A 21,365-nucleotide genomic window follows, 5' to 3' on the forward strand; every position below is an offset into this window, starting at 1 on the left:
TCCAAGTTTCCGGTGGTGAAGAAAGAGCGTCTAGAAGACTCTGAATTCAATTCGGAAAAATCCTCACAAATGCTCACCTAGTAGCTCAACCTTTTTCACCATAAGCAATTCAACGTCATTTCTTCCTCCAACGTAAACAATTAGTGAAATATCATAGACAATGTATGGACTGAATCGACAAGCACTTGCTATGACAATATCCTTACTGATGCACAACTGTGCAGTCTGGCCACATCTTTCGAGAACTTCCTTGACCAGATTATTAGCTTTTAAAAATGGGATAATATTTTATTCATCAATAAGTTTCCAATTTGAATATCACTTCTGATTCACTAGTTTGTTCCTAATGCAAAGCATCTGCTTAGAGTCACCATTTTGAAGGCTAATTACTGGATTGACAGGACGATTACAAGGGACTCTGATAAGTAGTAATGTGGAGACTTACTAGCAATCTAATGATGGGATTGAAGGTCCCCAAAATAATAAGATCCCTAGTTGAAGAATTAGAGAATAGATTACACATGAGAAGTTCCTGCCTTTGAAAAATGCAGGCTTCAACAGAAGCAAGATTACCATCGTAATGCTATGATGGACCCTGTTGTGTTGTGACACCAGTTAGCAAGTGCATCCCAGAAACCTATAGCAGTGTCGAAAGAAAACCATCAAGGTCAAGATGACGGGGACCTCTTTAGCTAATCCCCCACTTGGGTAACCCTTTGGACCTACATAAAACCTTACTTTCAATCTTGCTTGAATGTGGCCTTTATCTGCAGGGGTGTTTCAGGATGTACAAAAGTCGTCCTAAAAGTTTGATTTAAGGCAATATAGACTGTACCTTTTCCTTGATATGTCATTATAAATATCTACTTGTTCTCTTTGTCATTAAGGGATGATAATGGTTGACTTCTTGGGCGTGGAACAACACGTTGTGCCAGTAAGCTCTTGGGCGGTTTCAACTGGTTGACCTGTCTGCGAGTCCCATTTAGACCAGTCAATGTGCAGGTTTTATTAGTATTCATGCATTCATTGGAAATAGTTGTGTTCGCATCAATAGCCATCAAGAAGGGCCTGCTTCGTGCTCCTCGTACTTCGGTATCTTCCCTCTTCATAAATAATGCAGTTAGTGGACCTGATATGGTATGTGCTGTGTTGAAACCTGACATTATATCACCCTGCTTCTCTCTCTGGTTAAATCCAGAATGAAAATGTGAGCCACTGCATCCCTGCACAGCGTTTTGCTAAAAGCACAGAGAGTTGCATATATTAGACCTCATGTCATACCTCTCCCTGATCATCTGGAGCCCCTCTACTGTTGATCAGCCTTTTGGTAGTGGCCTGCTGCCTTAACTTGTTTCCCTGTAACCATTCCAGAATGAATCAGCAGAGCAAGCTTTCTCATGTCCGCATCTCCTATGGAACTTGATTAGCTTTACAACAGCAGATTTAGGTCACAATTGCAAGCTCACCTGTATTCGTGAGTCTATTGGAACTCCTTCAGCTGTATTATCAGTCAATCGAAAACTTGGATTTCTCGTTGAAGCTTCTGCTGTGGAGTGATTTCCGCTTTTGTGAGTAACAATCTGTTCTTCTGTACGATGTGGCTCATGTACCTGTGTCCGTTCACTGCAAATAAAAATGTTGACAAAAGATTTCACATGTTTCATGTTGTGAGATACTGAGGACGTGAATTCTAGATTTTTGATTTACGGCCTGTACCATATAATAGGTGATTGACCCTTTGAGGTGTCAACAGCAACTAACTCTTCCTTCCTTGCCTGCACTGCTTTCAGCTGATCAACCTCACTTTGCAGAGCCATCAACTCATCTTGAGCTTCCAACAATCTGCCATGGAACACCTCTGATCTTGCAGACGTAGCATCCAGGGACACTTGGAGCTTTAACGATTCTGTTGTCAGCTGCCATTTCTCCTGCGTCAACACTAGACTCATCAGGATCTTTCTTTCACATGGGCTGGAAAACAGATTACAATGCTGTACATGATTTTCGGTCCATCTTATAAGAATATCCAGCATTTGGACAACACAGCTGTCAGAGCCTGCACCCCCAGGATTAGAGACTACTCGAAAGGCAAGTAGATTAGCAGCCGCCCCAGTGGTCGTTAGACTTTTCAATTTATATACCGGCTTGATTCGTCATACTTTCCACTTCATCTATGGGCCTGAGTTATCTCATTCCCAAAAATGGAGGAGATCATCTCGACATGCAAACTGGAGAACTGTTGCTCGATGCAGCATGTAAGGTCATTAATCTGAAGCTTCAGCCCTTGTTGCCAGATATTATCATCCTACACAGACTAGTTTTCTTGAGAGCAAACATATTAATGATGACATTAGGATTCATCAGGAAAAACTGGTGGTGTTCAATTTTAAAAAGGCATATGATCAGCTAGATTGCAAGTTAGAGGGGGTGTTGAGAGTGTGTCCAGTTGTGTCCAGTGTCATGGGCACCCTTGTGTGATAGCACCACAGTTTGGGCACTAGTTTTGCCACATGTCACCATGTCCAGGTCAGCTTTGTCCTCTTTCAAATCATCCATCTTTCCCCTCAACTACAAGGTGGCCAACTCTTTTAGTTTTCTTTCAGAGTAGCCTATTTCGGCATCCACCCTTGTACATACTTGAGTTCTCACTTCACTATTTGTGCCTGAGGTTCAAGCCTGGCAGCCCTATTTATCTCTGCCATTATCTTCCATTCATTCCCTTTCCCTTGTTCACTCACCTTCTATGCCTTTGTTTCCATCACAATATCAAAGTACAGTGGGTGATCGCAGCTGCTTGCAAAAATGGTGCACTGGGGACCAAAGATAGGAAGAGAGATGAGGACAGAAGCAGCAGTCTGAGAGACGATGGAGAGATGTTAGAGATCCTGTGCCTGTTGCATATAGGGACCCAACTCTGCCACCTGAGGCAGCAAATATGATTGTGCCATAGCCACCCTCTCCCAAGCCAATGGTCACAGAGGGGCAGCCTGCTCAGTCACGTGCAACATCACCAACATCTCCAGTATCTAGAGCAGCAATGACACCCCCTGGATTGTGCAGCCAGCTCATGCACCCATTGTATAGGGGAATTTCAGAAACAGCGGAAATGGAAACAGCCAAAAACGTAATTTCAAAGTTTCATCCAGTTCTGGAAACAAGGGGAGGAGTTTCAGATTTAAGCATTAAATCCATACATACTGCTACAATAAATCAATGCACATAACGCCACTTACTCAAATTTTATAACAAACTCCAAGTGTTCATATCCCATGAACTTGTCTTCATAGGAGAGCCCTTTGGGTGTCTGTGAGAGTACAGGCAGCACTCATAGGCCTGCTGGTTATAGACAGCCCTAATAGCCAAAGGGAGAGAGGACCTTTCTGGACTATTTTTACTCCCTTTGGCTATTAGGGCTGTCTATAACAGAGTTGATTGGGAGTTTCTGAATGGTATCATGCTGAGGATGGGCTTTCCAAAGCAACGGATCAAAGGTGTAGTGACTCTACTCCTCAGCTCATAGCCAGGTTCTTATTGGAAAGGCTAGAGATGACAGAGGTAGAATTCAAAGGCCCGTGAGACAAGGATGCATCCTTGCACCTCTTCTTTTCATTTTCAATCTATGACAGTCACAGCTAGATTGGAAGCCACATGAAAATTTCACTTGGGTCCTACATGGCACTTCATATGATACTAGCAATCCGCTCCCATCTATGACAATGTCCAACAGTCCATTGTGTCTGCGAGTAACCTGGGGTGAGAATCTATTAGCAGTCATGTGTCATGTACAATTATGTCCTAATTTTGAGCCTTAGTCTAAGTCATACAAGGACATTATGAGCTATGACATTGTAATTATCCATCATTTTATGTGTTTTAGACGCTTCCAATGGAGGTGTACCGCTGTGTTTCGTTTTGGGTACAATGAACATTCTAGTCAATTGGGCGAGTTGACCCAAGCGCTCACATTTTGGGCCTCAGTTTGCCTACTCGTAGGCAGCCTGCCCCCTCACTCCATTCACTCCTTGAGTCCTCATCCAATCGACCCTCCTCTTTCTTCACTCATCCCCCTACCTCCGTTTGGCATGTACACTAACTCTCAATGTTGAGTGTTGGGGCTGACGGTCACAGCCTTGTATCATTCAGCCATCAGTTAGTTTGTTCCTTTTCTCTCCTCGGTTTCATTCAACCTCCTTCTCTATTCACTCTGCGTTCACTTTCCTTTCCTTGCACTCTTACATGGTATCATTCGCCTTGGTGGGAGCTGGAGTCAACAAAAAGGAGCTTTTGTCCACATTTGCACTAGCTAGGGGTCATCCCCAACGGCTAAAGACCCTATGTTTCCACCAGATTTGACCAGGGAGGCCTGTTTTCAAACTCTCCCTGACTGCCTTTTGCAGGGACAGATCTTCACCAACCTGCATTCGGTGCTGCACAGCATGTGTTTTCAGGCAGGCACTCCCTCTTCTGACGCATTTTCACCTGGATTGCTGCTAGACTGGCAAGTCAACATCATTCTCTTGCTGGGCAGCCGTTTTCTGTGCTGATATCAGCATCCTGCAATCTAGCAGACTGTGTTCCCTGCAGGTCAGCATGTTTCCAGGCCCTCCTGATCAGTCTATGGCCTCTCATAGATCACATCCTTCAGGCTGCAGCCCTGTTCACACCTGTCTTTGCAGTACAGCCCTCATACCGGCATTGTTTGGCCCCTCCCACCTCAGATACTCGCAATTTTCTACTGCTTCACATCAAACTTCGCTGCATAAAAGACCCAAGGGCCCTGAACAAGCAACGAACGTCCACTTTCAGGTAACTTTCAACTAGAGCAGCAATTTTTTGTTTTGTTTTTTGCAAGTTTCTTGCAAAACCGCTATGGCAAACCAGTACAATTGGGGAATCGTGTGGATTGGGACCACAAGGACTGTTGAAGTGTCAAGCAAGACGGTGAAGATCAACATTCATAAAGCCGTCACCATAAGGATCAACATTCAAGCTACTGAGATTGACACAGTGATTGTGACGTGGAACAAAGAACACCCTTGATCGGGTTCCTTCCTGTCAACAAGCTCCTTCCCAACCACCATCTTATCATTCTCTCCCTTCTCAATCTTCCAAGGTTACCAGTTCACGATTCGCTATTATGGCATGCCATATCCCCTTGTGCAGCCGACCCTCTCTACCTAGATCAAAAAATTGGATGGGATGAACTACCCTCTATAGTTATGCAAAGTGGAGTGTATCCTCGTCACTTTTGACCTTTAGGATTTTTTAACAATCCCCATTCCCCGACCTACCATGGATCCCATGTTGGATTAACCACAGACTCAGTCCCTTTATGGGATCAATTGAATGCCACAACCAGCTCTTTTGTTTTTTTGGAGTTGTGCAAATTTTATGCTCGTGCATGTAAGATGAATCCACACCGTTGCAAAGGTCTAGAAAAGATTGGCATCTATTTACCATGTCCAAACTTTCAAGCATCACATATCCCTCAAGTTGAAGCTTCAACAATTATCTATTGCAAATGAAGGACCACATCACCAAGATGGAGGAGATTCGGAGATAAGTTTATGTTCCTTGGTAAGATTGTTGCTTCAAAGGACCTAGCTATGACACTTCTCTCACATCTCCCATCACCAAAGTATGATGTGTTCTACACCAATCATGGCTCCTCCAAAGCACAAAGCCATGCCTTTGAGGCACCATCTTTAGGTAAAAGACAAGCAAACCAAAAGAAAGGAAAGAAGAAGTCCAAAAAATTGGAGTCATCTTACAAACTTTGAGGCAATTTCAAAGGGAAAGAGCAAAGGATATCCCAAGTGTCCTCATTGTGGAAAGACCTCACACCCCAAGGAAAAGTGCCAAAAGAAATACCCTCACCTTCCCTGCAGAGTGAAGGATGGAGCTACATCATTAGAGCCTCCCTCTACCTCTACTCCTCAATCTACACCTCCTCTTACACAAGTCCATATTCCTACACATCCATGAGATGGAAGATCCTTCTTTGGCCCTTTGATCTTTTGAGAGCCCTTCACTCATTGACAATGATGCATCAAGTCATATGACCCCTCCAGGAGATTCGCTCCAAGATCTCTATTCATCCGAGGATGCAATCACTATAGGTGACACCAAAGTGGAGGACTAATATAGATACTTCACAAACATGGATTGGGCTTTTCACCAAAAAAGAGATCTTGCAACGACAGCCACTAGCGAAAGAGTGGGTTTACTTTTTCAATAGAGGTGGATGGCAAAAATAGGTGAGAGGATCTTTTTTTCCCCCAACAAAAGAAATTTCTATTAATAACACCTCAATGAATAACCTAAGGTAAATACAAAGTACAAAGAACTCTATGAAGTGTAACTGAGTACATCAAAAATACAATGGTTGTGTGAACAACCAATCCGATGGGCTGTAATGCCAAACCATACGAGGGACACTATAGAAGAAAGTGCATGAATCCCATGTCCGCAAATAAGCCTCTCTTCTCTTCCTCATCCTCTCAAAGGTGCCTTGCATCCTCTCCCATCGCCCATGGAGAGTGTGAATGATCTTTGTCCAAATCCTTGACAGAGTCTCTGCTGTGGATACATTCAGAAGGTCAATGACGTAGCTGCATCTCGCAATCCAACTATACCAGGCTATGATGCTGGCAATCAACTCCCATTTGTGGCAGTGTCCCTGGGTCCACTATGCCTGTGAGTAATCTAGAGTGAGAATCCTGCTCAGATGCTGTCCAATGATGAGAAAAGAGTAACTTCTCTGAGCATCCTCATAGCCGCATGCTAGGCCTCTATCTATGACCCATGCTATAGTCCCCCAAGTAGCCACCATGGCCTCTATTGTGCCATAAAATACTATCCTAAGGGCTCTCCTCCAAACCTCATGGGCTCTAGGGTAATCCCATTGACAATGTCTCTATGTCTCCACTGGGTGGCCGCATCTCATGCATGCTACTGGGTCCCTACTATATCCAAGCCACATGCCAACTGCTAGGCTCCTATAAGCTACAAGCCATAGGAAGAGAGATATCTTCCTAGGCCTGAAGCTATCGTTTAGCCTCCTCCAAAAGTCACATACGAACTCCTCTCTGATTCTTCAGGCTTGTGATCCTGTCTTAGCCAATCTGATTAGCCACATACCAGATGCTAGAGGTCTGAAGGCACAAGAGAATGTGTTACTTCGTGTTACAACTCCAATATACATCAAACCACATCCCAAAAGGAGGCTGCTTGATCAATTCCTCATCAAACTTCCATCAACCACCAAATGGAATCTAGTCTATAGATTCCTACAGTATCTCTGGTGCCATACACAACCAAATAGAGCACTCTAACTGACTCTATTAACAACAATGTAAGCTTAAGTGTGGACTTGAGCAGGCAGCAGTCAAACAAACATTATCTCAGAAAATCAGACTTAGGGCCTAAATGACCCATGTGCAGTATCTAGATTCCAGGAAGGCTATGGATTTAGCCAATACAAAGAGTCATTGTGTCCTTAAACATGTATGTACATGTAATCATCTTGCCAACTAAACTGTTTCTTGTGATTATGCTGTCTTTGATCATGGTCTGTCAGCAACAATAATGTCAAGCAGTTATGTTTAGTATCTCAGAAAGATTAGTATGAACCTGTTCTTGACATGAATGATGCTTACCGACATCCACTCCTCTTGCCGATTTCTTGCTTCCATATTATTATTTTCAAGCAAAGAACAAGTCTCCTTCAGCTTTTGTAAGTCTTCACTCTGCATTTAAACATACGGTCTCAATTTAAAGTGGAGCAGTGTTGTCATATTTACCCTATTGATGCTTTTCTGCTTTTGTTTCTCCTTTTGTGGGATAACATGATTCTTAACACAATATTGCAATCATTGTAAATCCAAATAGAGATCTTTTAATTCAATTTTCAAACTACCATCTTCTTGTATTGTTCATTGCACATATCAAGCTCTGACTGGGATCTCCTCAGTTGTTGGAAGATCACTTCTGTTTCCATAGATTTCACTTCTACTTGATTCAGGGCCTCATCTTTTTCTCGGATTGCCTTATCCAATCTGTGTGATACATCTTGCAACTTTTCCTGTAAATGATCACAAATTAAATTGGATGCACTTCACAAGGTTTTTGCATGAAACTACTTGCATTTTCCCCTGCAAGTAATCAAAGAGTGAAAACAATGGAACATTTACATGTCATCAATCAACACAACAGTTCCATATGTTATAAACCAGTTACAACACTTAGTAGTTTCGGTATGTCTTCATCCGTACACACCCGCAAGTAAAGGGTGAAATAAAACATCTATTAAATCCTGATCATATTCCCACACAAATATGGGTTGATATTAAATGCATATTTCCACTGGCAACAACAATTGCTTCCCCTATGGCTCTTGCTTGAACAAACAACAAAGCTTGATCAATATTATAAGGTTATTGGTAATTAATCAGACTAACAGAGGGTGCCCCTCAATCTTCATACACACAGTTGCTGTCCATTTTCCACAAATGGTCTAGAGGCTGGCACTATTGACCACTAAATTAGTGTTCCCTTCAACCCTTCTTTTAGGGACAATATCCTTTGAACAATCAGCCTGGAGATTAATTTGTCTTTTGTATTAGGGACAATCCCCTTGTATTAGGGGGTATCTCCTTTGAGTAATTAGTCAGAGATTAAATTGTATTTTGTATTACTATCATTGTCCTAACAAAAGCAATTTTTTTCTTCTTTAGCTTAGTTTTACTTCACTGGTGTGTTTTTCAACAGACATCTCTTTTCTTGAGGAAAACAAGAAACTTACTGCTTCTTGCAGTTGAAAGATATGCAACAGTAAGATGTGTTGTATGCAATTCTTTGCAACAGAATATTAATGTCACATGCAAAGTATGCTTTTATTAAAAATCTTACTTGTATGTAGGCCATTGTGCAGACTAGACACAAGCCAATGCAAGCACAAGTATCAAATGAGCCAGTATAGATGCCAAATAGATATGCTGTTTGTACTTTTTGTCACACAAATTTAATGGTTGAATACTGCCTTTTAATACCCTCTACTCCTTTACTACCATCCATGACCTAGAACATTATTCATTTACAGAATTTACAAAAGATGGAATTCTTTGGATCTCTCTATGAAGGACAGAGTGAGTTTGTCTATGTAGCTCATTTCCTAGTAACAGAAGATAGAGAAACATCAGCTATGTGGATTTGGTATCTGAAGACCATTTACCATAAATGGGAAAACGGAAGATCTGTTAGTTATTTGAAGTGCAAAAAGAAAGGACCATACAAGTGCAATTAGTCTAGAGAATGAGAATAACCCATGTGCTACTAGCAAGTATGTTGTTACATGCAGATGCAGAAGCTTGATGGGCAATCTTGGTCTCCCAAGTGGAACTGAATAACTTTGCTTCCAAACATACTTCAGAACATCAGAATTTTAATGGAAGAGTGTCCAAAAAAGAGTCTCAAAAAACTGCATGGTGTCCTTGTTAGTTGTCATAATGGTTGTGATCCCTACAGTGAGTGAGGAACATTTTGAGATCTGTCCAATTGTAATCCTTTAGGTCATTTGGGTTCACTTTGTCCTCTGTTCGTGACACTCTCTCATCTTCAGCCTTCTCATTCCTAGTCCCCCTCACTGCAGTGACTCACTGTGTTACATGCAAGGACTCTTGTTGTATCAGCTTTCTATCACCAGTACTGGTCTTCTTCAGCACCTTCATCTTGCCCCTCAGTATTCTGAAATCTGTTCACAAGTTCCTGCTTCCACTCACATTCTGACATGATATCATTGCAGGTCTTCACAAGTGCTGATCTTTGCACACTGGTTGCTGGGTTCCCTACAAAAATGCTGAGCACCCATCATTGACAACCTGTGTGGCATCAGTTCTGGCATGGTCTACTGCTGTTACAGCCTCTGATAGCTGCATTTTCTGCTGTTGTGCTATCTCTTTGCTGCGTCTCAGCACGGAGTGCCTGTGTTTCAACCTTCTCTCAGCTACATTGCAGCCCAATATTCGTGGCTGGTTCCGACATTTACACACTGGAGGGCATCAATGGCTGTGTTTTTGTGGGTAGCCACTTTTGCACCCACAGGACACCTGGATTTCACATGGAATAGCCACTTGGTGACTCCGCGCATGCAGTCTTGCTGAAAGTATATTTTCTGTTTTTCCATGACATATGTTCTTGGTGAAGCTTCTCTACTCATACCCCGGCCATCTACAGTGGCTATGCAGTATGAGCCTTGCTTTGCTACTGCTTCCCCCTATCATGAATATTCCCGATTTCGCCAACCTCCTAGATGCTCACAAGAATGGTACCAACTATTCACTTTGACAGTAAGATTTCTTACATATGTTTCCATAGTGCAAATGCTGATACGTAGGAAGTATGATCATATGTGACCTAATTTTTATAAGGAAAGAAACCCAGAAAATACTCATTGTATATATTTAATGTTTGCTGCCACAGAGGAGTAGAGACAGGGAGAGTGCAAAAACAGCCCCATTTTCACAAAATCATGGTATTTTTCATGTTTGGGACCCTTTTTTCAAAACCAAAAAGGTCAAGCACTTTTCCCCTTTTCCATGTTTCTGATATCACTAAGTTCAAACGCCTGGTTCAGACAATCATAAGCTCATGAATCCTACGATCAGGATCAGATCCGAATTGGACACACATGATATGTTACCCTTCATCACTCGGTCTATTCTCTCTCCTATCACATTACCCAGTGATGGTGACTCCATATGTAGGGCAGGCAGCTTTGTGGAACACAGTCGATCCTAGAGCTTTGACTTGTTATTTTGGTATGTTTTGACACTATGTCAAGGATCTTATCACTAGTAGCTAGGCTTGGACCAGATTTCAGAGCCTCTATGAGGTTCGCACATCCTCTTATCAGCTTACGTTAGAAATATGGTTGAAGGAGCCATCCCCTTCAATTCTCCTACCATGAGGGATCACATCAACAAGATGGAACAGCTTCAGACTGGTTGTCTACTTCGGGAAACGTAATCACTTCAAAGGATATGGTAGTGACGGGTCCCTCAGACCTTGACATGGAAGGAGCTGATCCCCATGGTTTTAGAGCAAGAGGCTCGGCATTCCGAGGTTTGTAATGGATCGGGGGCGATTACAAGACCTTTACAGGTAGTTCTGGTGGCGAAGGGAAGAAAAAAGGAAAGGCTAAGGACGAGGAGGGAAAGGGAAAGGAGAAGGATGGGACCGGTCACCGTTGGTGACAGGTCTACATTATGGTTCCTAGTGTGACCATCATACCTCTATTACCAAAATGCAAGGGTCATGCCAATTTCTGAGGTCATTTATGTTACAAATTTGGGGTGCAATCTCTTTTCTCTTTATGCTAATGCCAGCTAGAAACTCAAGTTATCTTCATTTTCCAAGATGTTTCGGGTAGAGGATGAGGCTACAGGAGAGTTCCTCTGGACCAGTCTACAAGCAGGTTGGCTTTAACAACTCACAGCCCTTGCACCGACAACTTTTTCAAAGACGGCCCTTCTTTGGCATGCCTGTTATGGCCACTTGCAGTTTGACACCTTGCAACAACCCCGTCTTAGGACTCAAGTCACCATCTTGTGCTGCTGCTGCAACAGTCCTTTTGGAAAGTCTCCTAGTGTGCCATGCAAATTGGCACCTGAATAGTCAGGTCCAATGTTGTTGCATGCAAATGCTAGAGAATAGGCGTGGTACATTTCTGAATTCCATCTATAAAACAGTACATGTTTGAATGTTGCAATGAAGCAAGAGGTATCTGAAGAAGGAACTCCTAAAACTTCCTGCTATATAGGCGACAGTCTACAAGACAACTACTGCACAACACAATATACTGTACCCACTGGACACACTCCTCACTCATTTCATAAATAGGCACACTACTGTATCCCACTTTAGGGTGCTCTAAGCGGGCTCACACAAGCATTTTTGGGAAAAAATCAGAGCTCCATCCACACTTGGCTTTATTGCTATTAAACTCATCCATTTCGACTCACCAAAACCCACTATTAAGCACATGCATGAGGTCCCTTTGGTGAAATTATACAAAAGGATGAATATTGAAACTTGACCAAGAAATTATTATATAAAATCTAAAGCTTACAAATTTAATCTCTTCACCTCCAGATCAGCGGTTTCTTTGCAAGTGTCTAATGTCAATAGCAATCTTCTTTCAACTTCATTAGCTCTTGCAGTTTCTTGCCCCCTGTCAAGTCATCAACAAAATTCCAAAAAAGCAAAGAGGTTTACATGAAACCTTAACCAAGATTCCCACTTTTTTGAAATTTGGAGTTATTATTAAGCATCCCATCCAATTTAAAGTCTTTATGTACTAACATGGCAGGTTCATCTAAATATTCGACCACAAGCATTCCCATTCATTGAGCATATATGTAAATCATCAGAAAGCTTTAAATAGTAGCAATGCAGGTTCATCTGAAAATTTGACATCACCTCAGATTTCTTTCCTCCATTAACTCAGCATTCAATTTATCTAGCTTTTCTGTTAAGGCTGCAATGTCCATGGACCTTCTGGACCTGATGTCAATGACTTAGAATGAATATCGGTAGAGATATCAAATGTGCTGAAACATATAAATGTATACGAGAATCTACAATGAAATAAGCATTATGACATTCCAAGACCTTTTTGTCTGCTCCTCAGCATTGACCTGTGGTGCAGCTCCATTTTCAAATTCCAGACTGTTGTTATTGCAAGCTTCCAATTCCAAACCACACTAAACATTGAATTCACAGAAAGCAGATATTAAGGTAATGTAAAAATGTGCCTGCTAAGTAAGCGACCAGCCTCAAAATTCAGTACTCACTGCTGGGGATCTAAGAAAGGACAGAAAAGAACAATAAACTGCACAGGGCAAAAAATATTAACTCATTATACTTCTCAAGATGTTCACCTCCTTGTTTTCAGCTTGTCTGGTCAAGGTTTCCTTTTTAACAGAATGGACTGAAATTGCATTTGCAAACCACCCAGCTTTCTCCTCCTCAAATTGTATATAGGCTTCAGTGAGTTGCTGGAATTCAAGAAGCCAATTTTCAGATAATACAAGCAAGTCAACCATGCAGTAAAGAAAAACTGACAACCTACCAGTGCCAGCTCCTCTTTCTCTCTTATCAAATTTTTTATTGTGCTCTCCAAAGCACTTTTACCATCATCAATGCTGAGCATATGTTGACCCTGTACCGCAAACAATTCAAAAGTGAAATCAAGGAAAGAACAATAAGATATTGTGGTGAAATAATTTCCCAATAACATGTAATCAAAGTGCTAAACTTTCTCGCAAACTTCTAGATCTGTCTGTTCCATCATTGTACTTATTCCAAGTTGAGTAGGTCTGATCAGATATGAGTTGCACTCAAGTTGAACTTGTTAGAATATTGTCCCTACATGTCACCCCACTAGAAAGTGGAATTAAACATCTAGCATTGTTTCATACATAACTAACCAAAATCATTAAACATCTAGCATTGTTTCATACATAACTAACCAAAATCCTGAATACTATGCTCAAAGCTTGAAAACCATCATCTCCATCTCCAAAGTGATAGCTTAGATGGTTAAGAATTAAGGAATAATCTATTGGTTTAGTGCATATCATGGGCTTTAGGCAGCGTGTTTAGCCTTCAATTGGGAGCCACTTTGGGCAGCCAATTTTAAGGTTTCTCCAATTGTACCGTGTTTCACCCCAAGGCTTTTAGGATATGCTCCACTCCACTCTCAGTCCTTGTATTGCATCATCTTGCATTCTTGCAGAGAGGGAGAGGGAGATTGAAGCATAATTTTTTCATATGCATATGCTTGAAATACCAAACATTTGCAAACGTATGGGATGGAAAACATATGAAAAAAATACATACTTTGCCCTGGCGGAAAAAAATTTTGACAATCCCTTTTCCCCCCTACGAAACTCTTTGGAGCCTATTGACTGCTATTGACTGCAAAAACCAGCCCATGACCAGCTGTTGACTGCACAAACCAGCAGCCTCAAAGTTCACACAGCCCCTCTCTCTCACCTATAAAGTTGACATTGAAGGTAATGTCATGTTTCAGCCTGTTTTCCTCTTGTATTTAGCATGTTTGTTAGGAGTGAACACAAACAGGCCCTGTTTCATCGTGAAAGGCAGATAAACCTACTCGCATGCTTTTATCTGCAATCCATGGACATTTTCTTCTCTATTGGTCTTTCAATATGGATTTTGAAGAAGTTTCTTCTCTTCCCCTACAAGTTGTGGGAATGGGAAGGAAGAAAAGCCGAGAATCGGATTATGTCAGTGTTCTTAAAAAGCTTCCAAGAGGCATGTGTACAATTAATGTAAATTGTGAAACAGAAGGCTGTTACTTCTAGCACCCAAGGAAGCTTGAGACATGCATGGAACCTTCGAGCAAGAAAGAATGCAACTATGGCTGTGCACAGGTTCTTCCATGCCGAAGGTATCTCACAATTGAAGTGAAATCGCCCTTTTTTATGGACATTATAACGTATCCGGTAGACTACCTTTTGACGACGAAGTATAACGTATCTCGTAGACTATCTTCCGATGACAGCCCTGTGTTCGTGAATGAAAATGGCACGAGTGATTCCTTTCTTTCAACGCCCAACCTCACCTAGAAGATTGTTGGCTCCTCTCCCTAGTTCGACTGCCAGCCGTCCGCTTCAGGTGAGTCCTACTATTCTTAGACTCACTTACTCTCTAGGCTCCCCTTGACCCCGTTCTTCATAAAAGTAGATGGTGCATTAGTGAGGCCAAAAGGCATCACCAAAAAATCATAATGCCTATATCTAGTACGAAATGCTATCTTAGAAACATCCTGTGCCTTAATTCTTACTTGGTGATAGCCTGATCTTAAGTCTACCTTTGTGAAGAATTTCGCCCCTTCTAATTGATCAAAAAGATCTTCCATTCTCGGCATAGGAAATTTATTCTTCACAGTTATCTTATTAAGTGCTCTATAATCAACACAAAGTCGCATAGAACCATCTTTTTTCTTTATCAATAAAATTGGCAAAGCCCAAGGTGAACTGTTGGATTGTATAAACCCTTTATCAAGATAATCCCTAATTTGTCTTTCAACTTCTTGGTGCTGTGTTTCACTTAACTTATAAGGTGGTTTAGAAATAGGGTGTGTATCCCTATCTGTGTCAATTGGGTGATTTACATCACCCCTATCTGGTGGAAGGCCACTTGGTAAATCAGAACGAAACACATCTTTAAATTTATCTAACAAACCACTTAATTCATTACTTACATTCAACTCACAAACATGAGAAAATTGTTGCTTTATATTACAAAAAATAAAAGTATTTTGTACAGGAACGGACCATAACATATATACCTCACAAGCTTCCTTCTTTATTAGCTTCTAAACTTCAATGAAACACAAAAAAGGATTATCAGATACTTCATGTTCACCTTGAAACACAAAAGTCTTACCATCCCTTTCAAATTCCAGTGTATTATGATGATAACTATGTTTTAAGGATGGTTCCAATCCCCATAGCCACTCCCTCCCTAAAGCAATATCGGCTCTTTCCATATTCATAATTTGAAAATCAAGTTTATCTATATATCCTTGGATCTCAATATCCAAATTGGATACCATTGTATCCCATATTTTATTATCCTGACCTTGCATCATACGAACAACATATTGATGCCCACTCTTTTCTTGGGGAAGTTTCAATTTTTTGACAAGTGCATAATTTATGAAATTGTGGGTAGCAGAGTCATCAATCATGACTCTAACCCTCTTTCCAGCTATCAATCCATACACTCTAACTAAATCATGTGGCCCAAAGGTAGGCTGCCACATAGAAGTTGACATACAATACCTATGTTGTACATCCTTGTGCAAGACCTCTAAAGATTTATACTTTTAATGCCCCTTTAATTCCAAGGTCTACACTACATGGATTTGTTTTTCTTTTCCCTTGCCCTTGTCCTTATCCTTTCCTTTATCTTTCCTCTTTTTCCTTTGAGGGCAATTTTAGGCAGCATGGTTAGGGGATAGGCAATTGAAACACAGCCTTTCTTTTTTGGCCTTATCAAAGTCATCTTGACTTAACTTTGGCCTTACATATTGTTTCTTGAGGGTGATTAATTACACCCATACCTAGCGCTCTTGCTTAGAGGCCGTGTTTCCAACTGCTCCGTTCTTCGCGCCATCTCTACCTTATAGAGATCATTGACTTCTGTTTTATTTTTGTAATCAAGGAAATACCCCAACTTTGTACGCAAATTTCTTATATTTGCTTTTCAATTCCAGTGTATTGATGGAGGGGAAAGAGAGAGGGGGTAATCGAAGGCTCTAGTTCCGTTGACCACCCTATGGTAGATCCCCATGAAACGGAAATACAAGAAGAACAATGGGAAGAATTTTTTGCCACACGAGAACAATTTGATGATCTAACTACTCGTGTGCAAGCATAGGGGGTTCAAATGGAGTTTCTTACTCAAACACTCACAGAAACAAAATCTTAATTAACCTTATTACTAGAAAGGGATAAAAATAAGGTAGAAACCTCGGACATTCCATCTTCATCGAAAGATTTAGATGTGACTATGCGAGATCCTAGAGAACCCCACCAAAAGTTAAGGGATAACCCAGTGTTAAAAGATATGAAACCCCCTCAGTTTCACGGGGAGGAAAAAGACAGAAATAAAGACACTATCTTTAATTTTCTCCAAAAATGGAAGGATTTGCACAAACTTAAAAATACTCCACCACATCTCCAAGCGCTGGAGGCCAGTTTAGCTTTGGGGCCAAAGGCATATAAATGGTAGCGAACTTTAAAGATAAGAGAGAAGAGAAACTCAAAGACACAAGAAGAACACGGTGATGATACACTGAATCATGCTATGAAAAGAAAAATTGATACAGCGGAGCCAAAGCTCAAAAAATGATTGCACTGTCCAGTCTGAATCAAGCAACAGCACTTGTGGGGAATTAGCACAATGAAGGAGGCATAACGCAATCCTCCGGACAATGGGCTATTGAAGTAATCATTGGAAGGTGAAGGACAAATGTCAATGGAGCAAAGCGCAGCCCTCTCATGTCATCAGGGATAAAGAAGATGATCACCAGTTGTTGCTGTTGCCGAGGGAGCAAAGTGCAATCCTCGAATGCCAAGAAGAGGACCAAGCTGCAAAATGCAACAATAGAATGCCGCAGTAAAACATAGCAATAGAACGCAACAGTAGAATGCCGCGGTAAAACAGAGCAATAGAATGCCCTAGTAAAACTAGCAATAGAATGCCGCAGTACAACGCAACAATAGAACTCCGCAATAAACACAACAAGAATATGTTGGGAATAAAGGGCCATTGTGCCTTTTATATGTGCACGGGTGTGAACACACCCTTAGCACATTGTACTTGCATATATATATATATATATATATATATATATATATATATATATATATATATATATATATATATATATATATATATATATATATCTAAAAAGCGTAAAGGTACACTCGTCATTGTACCAAAAGAAACGTGCTCACACTCTACACTGCTTGCTTTCACTCTCTCTGTCTCTCACTGCGCATACGATAGTCTGCCTCGATCCTCGTGCCTAATCGATTCCTACAAACTGGTATCAAAGCGCAAGGTGCTAAAGACGTACGCCAGGCTGAGGCAAAAGACCAGCGTGGTGACAAGAGCTCAAAGGCGAGCAGAAGAGTCACAGGTGTAAGCTGCAAAGCAGTGACAATCGACTACAACAAAGCGACTGCAGCAGGCGTGCGACGGGCTGTAGCGTTGACGAACAAGGCGGCTGCTCTGCGTGACACGAACACAGGCTCATGCGAAACAGGGACAAGGTACCGAACTGCACGAGCGACGATCGCAACCAACAAGGACGGAACGCACAGTGAGGCTCACCGCGCCCGATTGACGGGTCAACGGACCCGTCAAAATTTTCCAAAAAATTCAATGTTTTTTGAATTTTCTTTTACCCACTGACGGGGTTTCACACATGTATGCACAAAATCTCAGATATATGCAAAATCGGCTGAGAAATTTGGGGCTTTTCTCGAATCTGGGGATCTCAACACAGAATTGGACAATCTAACTCAGAAAAGTCGGTACACCTTTGCCCGAGAATTTTGGGGCTTTTTAGATTTTAGTGAAATTCTTTCAATTTAACTGAAATTAGTGCACACAGGACTTGGAAAATTTGGGGATTTGTCCAGATTTGATGCAAGCAAGATGCAACAGTGATATTTGTCTCAGAAATTGCAGGAATTTCTGACATTTTATCCCCGACATTTGGGGCTTTTAATGTACATGCGCAAATTAGGCTGAAATTAACTCAATTTCTTGACATTGAGGCACATTGGACCCCGTGCAATTTGGGGCTTTTGCAATTTGGGAAAAATTTGTGCAACATTTAGTCATTTTGTGTATATGCAGGTTGAATTCTGCGCAATTTGGACATCAACCCTTGGTAAAATTTGGGGGATTTGCTGAAATTGCTTTATTTTGGCAAAATTGGGCAGTCCTATGCATGACAGAGGAAATGCAGATGTGTGTTTGACACTTTTGAGCACAAAATTTTGGGGCTTTTGACCGTTCGTGTCAAATTGTATGCCCGTGGGTACATGTACAACAGAAATTACAGCTGAAATTTTGAAATTTCTAATGTAATGTGATGCACATGCCCTTTGGAACAGCTGTAATCAGTTGGATAATGTTGTAGCACTCAGTTTGGTGCTTCTGAAAACTTAATTATAGATCTGAAATCTGTACTTCTGCGTGGTCATTTATTGCTGATTGGTACTTGTTTGTACCTTGGTCACTTGGGTGACAGTTTGGATCTGCATTTGCTGGTTTTTTTGTCACATTTGGGCTGAAAACCATGGCTGGCAACAATGACAGCAGTAATTTGATGCATATAAAGAAGCTTGAAGGCGCACATAATTTTGCAGTGTGGCAAAAACAGTGCTACAATATCCTGTTACAAAAGAAGCAGGCAAAGCCGATCTAAACCAAAGGGACAAAGCCTGCGAACATGGATTAGGACGATTGGGATGAGTTGAATGAGCTTGCACACTCAACCATAGAGCTATCGATTTCTGATGCCTTACTCTTCAACATTGAAGGTTTGGATTCTGCATATGCTATATGGACTAGACTAGAAGAACTGTATGCACAGAACGGTGCTACAAGCAAAGTGTATTGGCTGAAAAAGCTTATGGATTGCGTATGAAAGAAGCTACAGCAATGTTTACTCACTTGAGTGAGTTTAACTCCATTTTCAGCCAGCTCGTTGCCTTGAAGTTCATGATTGATGAGGAACTTAAGGCTACTTTCTTGCTTTTCACTCTACCAGAGAGTTGGGATACATTCAAGACTACTATGAGGAATTCTAATGTGATCCTTTTGTATGCTGATGTAGAGAGTGCTCTACTTATGGAAGAGATGAATCGGCAAAACAACGCATCTAATAAGTCTTCCAGTGCTTTGCATACTAGAGGCAGATCACAACAAAAGGGAAAATATGATGGCAAGGGACGCAGTAAATCACATGGCAAGGATATTGAATGCCATCATTGTGGCAAGAAGGGTCACTTTAAACGTGACTGCTACAAATGGAAAAAAGTGAAAGGAAAAGGCAAGAAGACAGATGATAGCAAGGAAGAGAAGAAGGACAGTCAGCCTAAGAAGAGCAATGTAAAAATTGAAGAGGTGAATGCAGTCAATCATGACAGTGACAATGGCAGTGATGTACTCTTTGTCTCTTCACATTTTTGTGCACATGCTTTACTTGCAGATACAGATGATGACATGCATACTCGGATTCTTGAATCAAGTGCTTCCTTTCATCTCACCCCTCATCGTGAGTGGTTTTCTGCCTATACAGGGGGTCGACATGGTGTTGTCCATCTTGGGGACAACTATCCATGTGAGATTGCAAGTATTGGCAATGTACAGTTACAGTTTCAGCATAGCTCTGTCTTTACACTTCAACATGTACGGCATGTACCTCAGCTTAAGGAAGCTTGATTAGCACAGGGCAGCTAGATGATGATGGTTTTCATACCACCTTTGCTGATAGAAAATGGAAGATCTGTAAGGGATCTAGGGTTTTTGCCAGAGGCTTCAAGAGTGATACTTTGTATCCACTTCATGTATCTAGTGTGCGTGACCATGTTGTTGCCGTGACCAAGTAGCCAAGCGTTTCTTTGTGGCATGGCCGGTTGGGACACATGAGTCAAACAGGAATGAAAGTGCTTTCTCGTTTGGGTTACTTACCTTGACTTCGTTATGTTGATTTTGAGCATTGTGATCAATACATTTATGGCAAACATGCACAGACATCACATAAAAAATCTCTTTCTTAGAAATCTTTTTCTCTAGAGTTAGTACATTCGGATGTATATCAAATGCTAGGATTATCTTTAGGGGAAAATAAAGTCACCTTTGTCGATGATGCTACACGGAAAGTATGGGTTTACCCTATTCGTAGCAAGGATGAAGTACTTGATAAGTTTAAAAAATTCTTAGCATTGGCCGAAAATCAGACAGATAAGACACTTAAGTGTCTTCGCTCTGGCAATGGTGGAGAATATATGTCCAAGGCCTTTCAGGTATTTATAACAGCAAAGGAATAAAGAGGAAGCTCACTGCCCCTCATAATCCGCCCCAAGTTGCAGAGCGTACGAATCGGACCATACAAGATAAGGACTGAACGATACTGTCTCATGCTGCATTACCCCACAGTTTTTTAGCAGAGGCTGTTACGACAACCATTCACTTGATTAATCGATCACCAAACAGGTCTTTGGAATGCATTTTCCTACGATATGAAGAGGGTGAAATGGGATATAAATTGTGGGATCCCAAGAAAAGGAAAATAGTACACAACAATGGCGTTATCTTCTGGGAAGATCGCATGCACAAACAGCCCGAAAAGATTGAGGAGGTCCGTAGGGTTGTATTCTGTGAAGAAATACCTTTTGGACAGTAAAATGTGCCCGTTGTACAGCAGCAAATACCTACTAGAAATGAACCTATAAATGCAAGAAATGATACTGGAAATGATCAGCCAACTATTGCCCATGAAAATGAGCCATTACATGTGCAAGAACAGCCAAGACAGCAAGATGTTAATGCTGATTTGCAGACTAAAATGCCAAGACAGCATGCTGAAAATGGAAATTTGCAAGAACAGCCAGCAAACAATGACCATTGGGTTAGAAGATCGTCTAGGGCTACTAGATAACTTGATAGGTTTGTTCCTGGTGCAATTAATGTGGTTGATTATATCATATTGACAAACTGTGGTAAACCGTCATGCTTTAAGGAAGCAATGG

At 41.3% G+C, this 21,365-nt stretch overlaps 1 protein-coding gene across 5 annotated transcripts in view; it reads right to left on the minus strand.

The window, feature by feature from the left end:
• Positions 1-282: 282 nt before the first annotated feature.
• LOC148018628 (uncharacterized) overlaps positions 283-21,365 on the minus strand; it is a 99,890-nt gene continuing 78,807 nt past the window's right edge. For all 5 annotated transcript variants that reach the window (XM_087661594.1, XM_087661593.1, XM_087661595.1 and 2 more), the window contains 11 exons: positions 13,130-13,219; positions 12,939-13,055; positions 12,670-12,761; positions 12,478-12,561; positions 12,145-12,229; positions 7,919-8,083; positions 7,659-7,748; positions 1,717-1,928; positions 1,467-1,623; positions 1,282-1,356; positions 283-1,184 (listed from right to left, as the gene is read on the minus strand). In XM_087661594.1, coding sequence (XP_087517720.1) covers positions 864-1,184; positions 1,282-1,356; positions 1,467-1,623; positions 1,717-1,928; positions 7,659-7,748; positions 7,919-8,083; positions 12,145-12,229; positions 12,478-12,561; positions 12,670-12,761; positions 12,939-13,055; positions 13,130-13,219 — 1,488 coding nt within the window. In that variant the 3' untranslated portion in view covers positions 283-863. The remainder of the gene's footprint in view (positions 1,185-1,281; positions 1,357-1,466; positions 1,624-1,716; positions 1,929-7,658; positions 7,749-7,918; positions 8,084-12,144; positions 12,230-12,477; positions 12,562-12,669; positions 12,762-12,938; positions 13,056-13,129; positions 13,220-21,365) is intronic.

This window comes from Lygodium microphyllum, chromosome 21 (genome assembly GCF_053477565.2).
Source record: "Lygodium microphyllum isolate KBCC chromosome 21, Lygodium_microphyllum_v1.1.10, whole genome shotgun sequence".
Classification (NCBI taxonomy): Eukaryota; Viridiplantae; Streptophyta; class Polypodiopsida; order Schizaeales; family Lygodiaceae; genus Lygodium; species Lygodium microphyllum.